The sequence below is a fragment of the Poecilia formosa genome, unplaced genomic scaffold (genome assembly GCF_000485575.1).
Source record: "Poecilia formosa unplaced genomic scaffold, Poecilia_formosa-5.1.2 Scaffold269, whole genome shotgun sequence".
NCBI lineage: Eukaryota > Metazoa > Chordata > Actinopteri > Cyprinodontiformes > Poeciliidae > Poecilia > Poecilia formosa.
In genome coordinates, this window is record NW_006800208.1 from 41,167 (window position 1) to 49,140 (window position 7,974).

The 7,974-nt window shown below is 39.6% G+C and overlaps 1 protein-coding gene across 1 annotated transcript in view; it reads right to left on the reverse strand.

The window, feature by feature from the left end:
• lhx5 (LIM homeobox 5) overlaps window positions 1–7,974 on the reverse strand; it is a 30,053-nt gene that overhangs the window by 21,074 nt on the left and 1,005 nt on the right. The window contains exons 2-4 of the mRNA XM_007570791.2: window positions 5,638–5,861; window positions 4,552–4,829; window positions 37–202 (exon numbers count right to left, since the gene is read on the reverse strand). Of these exons, the coding sequence (XP_007570853.1) occupies window positions 37–202; window positions 4,552–4,829; window positions 5,638–5,861 (668 nt within the window). The remainder of the gene's footprint in view (window positions 1–36; window positions 203–4,551; window positions 4,830–5,637; window positions 5,862–7,974) is intronic.

Consider the following 7,974-nt stretch of genomic DNA (forward strand, 5'->3'; position numbering starts at 1 on the left):
GTGTGAAAATGAGTTAAAGAGTTTTTCCCTTCCTACCTCCGTAGTAACCGTAGGGCCCAGGTCCTAAAATGTCTGGGTCCTCCAGCCTGCCTCCTAGAGGCCTCATCCTCCTGGGGCCCCTGAAGAAGGCGTGGCGTCGGGCCCCCAGGGCGCTCAGCTGCTTCATTCGCCGCTCTTTGGATCTTCTGTTCTGGAACCAAACCTTAAAACAGCAACAACAGCAAAAAAAAAAGAAAAAGAAAACAATGGCAGAGCTGATCAGTGGCCGTTTTTCCTGCAGGTATTTTAGCTTTTCATCTGGATTCTGTTTCTGAAACTCTCACGCACTTCTAAGATCCACCTAATCGCATGTTTAGCAGAAAAAGTTGTGCATTGTCTACTCTTGGTACGTACTTTGTGGTACGACTCCATTTCATTTTTTGAGCGTCTCTTTTGCAGAGTTTGCACTGAAAGCCGTCATTCCCATCAGCCTTGACTGTCACTCAAGTTTCTGCCTTCTTTGAAAACCCTCGTATTCAAAACAGCGAAGGAGTGTTTTTGAAAAATAAAGGAAGGATTCACTTCTGACCTGTTTGGATCCCGTTTTAAGACACCTCTGCCCCTATTTGCACAAGTGTTTGTGCTTTCTTTTGTGATTCTTAAGTTCTTTGATCTATGAATAATACGGTTCAAGAAACTCTTTTTTTTTCTTTTAACTATACTCAAGATTAAAAGTAAAGACAGCAGTAGGCCGTGAAATTAAACTTTAGTTTAATTACAATAAAAGATTTACTGTATCAGGACTTTACTCTTAAAAGCTGGAATCTTTTTCTCTTTTTTTTGTCGGTGCTGGAGCGCACAACCAGGCCTGCCATGAAACTTTTCTGGACGATAAATTTTCCCATTAGTTATTGCGATAAACGATGATATTGTTCTTTTGAGACCAATTTTTGAGTAAAGGTAACAGCGTAAAATGCCAGAAAACATTGTCAAAGATCACTAAACTTAAAGTTCCTCTGAACATTTATCACTGGAACTGAAAGACATTTTAAATATCGAAAATAAATAAACAAAACAACAGAAACAACATATAAAATGAAATATGAAATCTCTGAAAACAAAAATTTCCTCCAAAAAAAGGGCAAGTTGAGACCAAAGCACCAGACTTAAGATGTTTGTCATTCAGTTTTTAGTAAAAAGAGAGAAAAAAATCATGCAAATGGAAATTATTGAGCTTTTAATTTATCATGCGATTAATCGATTTATCGCCTAAGCACAACAAATTCAAACCAGACATAGAAATTGCAAACAAAACAAAAAAAAGCCAGCAGATAAAACACCTTTGTTGCATTTTACAGTTTATAAAGGAGTTTTTCTCTTTGTTACACTACTTTAAGATGAATCACAAAGCAACAGAAACGGTGTGCGCCCCCAACGGCCCCCGCGCCGCAAGTTCAAATAAACAGAAGAGAATATGCTTAAATAAACTTTCTTTGAAAACCAACAAAGGAGGATTTTTTTTTTTTAAATTTGCAAAGCCTCCCGCACCATATGGAGGAATGCTCTTTGCATTACAAGCACATAACAGGTCGCGTTTGCTCCGTTTGCATCGCATGCTGCATAATGATGTATGTTCGCACCATGCTAGGCTACACCAGAGGCAGAATCCCACTGTGCTACAGATTAACAAAACAACACACACACATGCACGCGCGCGCACACACACACACACACATAAAGAAACAGCCAAAAACCACTTAGGCTGTGCTCTCCGTGCTCCAGCGGCAAAGGCAACACCTGCTTATTGAGAACAATCGTCTAACTGTAGGGTACATTTTTATGGAAATGCTCTCGCTTCCCTTGAGAGAGCCTTGCTTAGGGATTACATCCACATGCTGGAGAAGCAGCGTGGCTCACAGGGCTCCCCGCGTCGAGAGCTGCGGTATTTAACACACACCGAACGAGGAGGGAGATGACGAAACGCAGCCTCCATTTTGGCTCTGAGCAATCACACACACACACACACACACACACACACACATATATATATATATAAAGGGGTGTGGGGTGAAGGGAGGGATGGTGCGGTGGACTCACTGACTGACTTATTGACTGGTTTTGGTGATTGACTGTATGATTGAGCTCACACACACACACACACAGATATACACATAGAGAAAATTGCCTGGCGTGTATGATATAGACGAGGCCGTGGAGATGCGGAGGAAACAGGCTGGAAGTGAGTAAGAGCGGCGCGGGGAGGTGGGAAAAGGGGAGGGCGGTATGTAAATCTGTGAAATCAGCGATAATTACAGTGAGTGCACAAAAAGCCACATCACAGTTGGCAGAGATGGTGCTAATCATCCTGACACAGTCTGCACCCAGACACCCGACTCGTGCATCCGCGCGTGCGTACGTGTGTGTGTCTGTGTGTGTGAGTCATGGAGGATAAAAGAAAGCAGGAAGCAGTGTGTGTGTGTGTGTGTGTGTGTGTGTATGTGTGTGTGTGTGTGTGTGTGTGTGTGTGTGTGTGTGTGTGTGTGTTACGTTGCACAACATGTTTGTGTCTGGGGTTCCTCTTAGCATTGGCAGGCAGTGAGGCTAACCTTTCTCTCATTTCATGGCTGTGAAACATGTATTATTTCCAAATAAACTGCCGCCTCTAGTGTAAACATGGTCTTTATCATTCCCAAAGCAGCCCAGAAAAAAAGAAAAAAAAAGGGTTATTTTATTTTTCAAGATTAAATTAACCTTTTGTTTCAAGGATAAACTTTAAAACTGAACCTTGGTATTTTTTACAATTTTTCATTTTTCATTTCCCGGTACTATTTCAAATGTATTTATGACATTTAAAGAAATTCTAAACTGTAGGAAAAAAATGAAAACAAAATGTTTAGAAATAATGAGTTTCATAAATATATCACTTTGAAAAGCTACAATAACAGTTGATTATAATAGAATTAAAAACTATGATGTCTTTGAACTGTTTTAGGAACTCATTTAAGCTAGATAATCAAAATTGAACTGATGTTTTGAATCATTTTTTAATTAAATGTTTTTACACTATTTTTTCCATTACGGTTGTGAGTTGTTTTTGTTTTTATTACAAATACTTACTGTAACCTTAGCTATACATTGAAATATGTCATAAATCATAGGTCATATATGTTGTTCTGCATGTCAACTGTATTTTTTAATCTCTTCCATCAACCTGCTAGGAAACTACAGATAGAAATTAGCCTGTCAGGCTAAATCTGGCATATTTACATGATGTATTCATGTTGACTAATATGCACTGTCTTCTTTAAAATAAATAAATCTAAACTAGTATAATAACAATAATACAGTAAGTAACATATCTAACAATCAGAAAATACACAACAATAAAGGTTAAATAATATGAACATTTGGCAATTAGCACTTAATAAACTGACTTACAATTACTTAAATACGTGGTTTGGAAAAGTAACTTTTTTGGTAGTTTTTAAGATATTCTTCACCATAAATACTGTTTTACTGTAACATTCCAGGTGTTTGTATGGTTAAAAACATAAACAGGCTGTTACTGCAGCCATTATTATCGTTTTATCATTATTACCCAAATAGGTCCATAATGTATAGACCTAAAAGAAACATTTCACATGGCGTGCAGCCGGTAAATTTGGATCTGTAACCCCGCTAATGGTCCACATCATGTTTTGACATTTCTCTTACAGATAATGAGGCTTTCAATTAAATGTCCCGCACACTTCGGGAAAATTAAAAGGTAATTTTACTGATTTATAATCCGTCATTTGTCTCCAATTTGTCTTTGTCTCGGTGAGTCCATCTTGCCTACTGTGGTTCAGCAGGGCGCCACCAAGGGGGAGACCAACCCCCCACGCGGTCCAACGTCTTTGTTTTATGACTGCGATTTTTTTTTTCTGAATGATGAGTTTTAATGACTTGCAACAAATGTCATTTTTTAGAGAATCATTTATGATATAATAAAAAAGAAAAACTGTAGATTCTGGTATAATTTTGAAGTTTGGGGCTGCCAACCCCGTTGCCCCCCCCCCCCCAATCTGGCCCATTGTAAACTTTCTAGAGACGCCCCTGCATTACAAAATCAAGCTTCCATCCAAGCTTTCATTGGATACATGTAAAAAATGACATTATTAGCAACCATTTAAATGTGGTAGAACGGTGGTTGGTGCTTATCACATGAGCTTACCAATTCAGACATTCAACAATATTTGCTTTGAATAGGCCAAAAAGGCTTCTGTCTAAACGATATGAACAAGTGGGCAAAGAATGAAACGGAAAAGACGCTCGACTGTCGGCGAAACGCGGTTGTGTTTACTCAAATGGCCTCCATCTTTGTTTCTGCTCGGCAGGTTCAGTTTTTAACTGATTTTTCTGGACTAAATAAAAATAAGGCCGACGAAATAATCGGAGAAAAAGATGTCGATTTGATCTCCGATGGTTCAAGGTTGCTACGTTTGTTTCAGCATCTCAATGCGGTCTCTAAATAAAGTAAATCATAAATATATATCCATATATCTGCTAATAATAATAATATTCTGAGTTTACCTGGATGACTCGCATGTTCAGCCCCGTCTCCTGCGCGAGCTGCTCCCGGATGTGCCGCGTGGGCTTCGGCGTGGCCACGAACGCCGCCTTTAACGTCTCCAGTTGCTTGGCCTTGATGGTGGTCCGGGGCCCCCGCCGCTTGGCCCCCGAGTTCTGCTCCTCGTTCTCAATATTGTTCGTTTCCTTATCTGAGGACGTGGAATTGTCCGTCTCCTTTATGTCGTCCTGTATCGGGTCCTGGAGATCCGGCGATAAACTCCTATCTGTGCACGACGAGACTGCAGGGGGGACCCCCGGGGAGCCCCGGGTGGGTGAGGTGGGGGGTGAGTGGGTGGAGGGGGGTGATGCAAACAAACAAGGAGGGAAGGTCACGATCCGAAATGTCAAGGAGGGAGGCAGAGAAAGGGGAGGGGAGGGGGCGGTTTTATTTTAATTAGCCCAGGTGTTGGAAATAATAAAAGAAAGAAATCTGAATGTAAAATTTCAGATTCTGCTCATTTTGAACAAAATATTCTATTTTACGCTCATTTTATTTTTATAAAGAGAATAGAAATAAGAAGCCATTTCATTTCTCACCAAATACACTTAACGATAAACTAACACGATAATATTCCATGAGAATAAACCGAAAATAACCGAGCAGCTTGAGCATGCAGGGTGGATGCTGTCCTCCTGTGTGTGTGTGTGTGTGTGTGTGTGTTTCTTTTTCTTTTTTTTTAAAGGATGAATAGACAAGAAGAGGAGCAGTAACACGCGCCACACTAACATCCTCATTCCCCCCGCCCCTGCGGACCCTGCTACACAAAACCAGAAACCTATTGTTCTGTGGAGGTAAATATTGAAACTATTCTTCCCACAAGGTTGTGGGGAAACGCTCTCCACGGACCCCCAGCTTTATTTATTTTCTTTATTTCTCAGATTTATTTTACTTTATTTCTCTCTTCTCGCCACTCAGACTCCCCCCACCCAGCCCTTCCCACAAATTTTGCCGCCAATAAGCGCAGCTCAGCTGTTTATTATTATTATTTTTATTTATTTATTTTATTTATTTATTTTGGGTTTTTTTTTTTTTGCAACGTCGCTCACCTGAGTTCAGGTTGACTTCCTTAATGGCCCCGGAGCTCAGGTAATCTTCTTTGCACACGAACTTGTTTTCGTCGATCACGTAGAGCTCCTCTCCCGTGGACAGCTGCTTGTTACACACCATGCAGGTGAAGCAGTTCAGGTGGAACACCTTGCTGCGGGCTTTACGCACCAAGTCGTTCGGCGAGATTCCCTGCAGACAGCCCGCGCATTTTGTGCCAAAGCGCCTGGACACACAGGAAAAAAAAAAAAAGAAAAAAAGATCGAATCAGACTAAAATCTTTGCTTACTATTAAATTCCTCTGTTTAAAACACTGATTATGTTTTTTTTTGTTTGTTTGTTTATTTGTTTTTTTGGAGGGGGGGGTTGTTTTTTTTTGTTTGTTTTTGTTTGTTTTTTCAATATTTTGAGTGTAAATCTACAAATGTATTTTAAGTCCGACTCTAGGCTCATGCATTACATTATAAGTCATAATATTTTTTTCAGCGGACAGAAGAGAAGATTTCCTTCTGGTGTGACTGAAGACAAACAGGCCGCTCTAATGACGGGGTTTGAGTTCATCAGATGAGCAAACAGCCTTACTTTCACTTTGTTTAATATCAGACATAAAATAATCTGTTTTCCCATCTAAAAATAAAAATATGAACGCAAATTAAAGTTGAGAAGATGTCAGTGTAAAGACCCACGTGGACGTCCAAGCGTTGTTATTAAGGTTGTTGGAATTGAGAAAAATGACTTTTCCTAAGCCGGACTGTTGATTTCTTTGTTCAAGAAGGAGATTTTTCTTCCTTCCTTTATTTCTTTCTTTCTTGTTTTTTGGTTAATAGGTGAAAGGTGAATAAACGTTGTGGTGGTTTGTGAAACGGGACATCTAACCTTGACTTTCAGTGTATTTATTTAGGTTCAAATTGGGACCCCTATAGGATTTTAAAATAAAGGAAAAATCTATATCCAATATATTTTTCTAGGCCAAATAAAGACAAAGACAGGCCACACTTAAGCAGAAAATGACGTCTTGGAGGTGAAGTACATTATATAATAAAGATCCAACACTGCTCCCATTCAGCTTTTATTCCATTTATTATGAAATATTTTTGTCTCTACGTTAAATATTAGGCCATATTAAACGTTTATTACAGGACAATTTAAAATATTTACGTGATTAATCTGAAATAAAAATCAAAAGTTATTGTAATTTTAAATTTTTTTTATTGCGAACTGATTCATTCTTGGCAGAACTCTGTGATAACAGTAATAATAATAATACAAGAGGAAAAGGGAGCTAATTTTGACGGAGGCGCTCTGACAATAACCCCACGCAAAAACGTATTAGTGACAATCAACACATTGTAGCCGCGGATATAGTATGGGATTAAGCAGAGTGGGGGAGCATCTTAGCGTGAAAATCTTCCTTTAATCCATATTCAGCCGCCTAAATGGTGGGACGACTCATCAGTTTGATGCACAAATATAGCGCAAATAAATCTGATCCTCTAAATATAGGAGGATGGAGAAAAAAATACAGTTTTGTTGTTTTTTTATTAATTGTAACAGAATTCTATTGAAATTTGTTGCTGCTTGAGCCTTTGGGGTGAGAGCAAGCTGCCTTTATTGTGGAGCATTGTTTTGTTTTGTTGTGGGGTTTTTTAACACCAATCTGAGCTTGTTTCCTCATTTGCAATGGGATCGTTTCACCGTGCGCCTTTCACATGCATGGCCAGCCCCCCACCCCCCTCATCGCCTCTCCAAAAAAAAAAAAAAAAAAAAAGGGCACAACACTACTTACACAACAAATGGACACATTAGGGTGATTACTGTTTCGCCCGGCTAATGGCTGGGCCATTTAAATCCAGCGCGCTTGATGGGGACCCGCAGTAATGTGATGGCCAAGGCCGCGCGAGGGGCCAATAACAGCCCCGGACCCCCGACTAAAACATAGAGGGGGGAGGTAAAGGGGTGGGGGGATGACGCGACTTACATGTCATTAGACAATTTGGGAAGAGTAGGACAGTCACGTTGAAAATGAAAATGATGCGACAAAAACAAGGACTTCACTTATATTATATCACCCAATTACCTGGAACACTTTGGGGTTGGGGAGGAATTGGGAACCAGTTAATGGCCTAATGGATGTTTGGGAAGTGGCACCAGGAGCTGAGAGTGGACTTTAAAAAATTAAATAACAATAATAATAATAAAAAACGCAGTTTCCTCATAGAAAAAATGGGAGCATACTATTTATTTAAAGCTGTTTTATCAATTGGCATTATAAACTGAACCTGATGCACTCCTCTATTTGTTTTAGATTGAACTTCATTTAGTTGGACTGATTTGAGTAT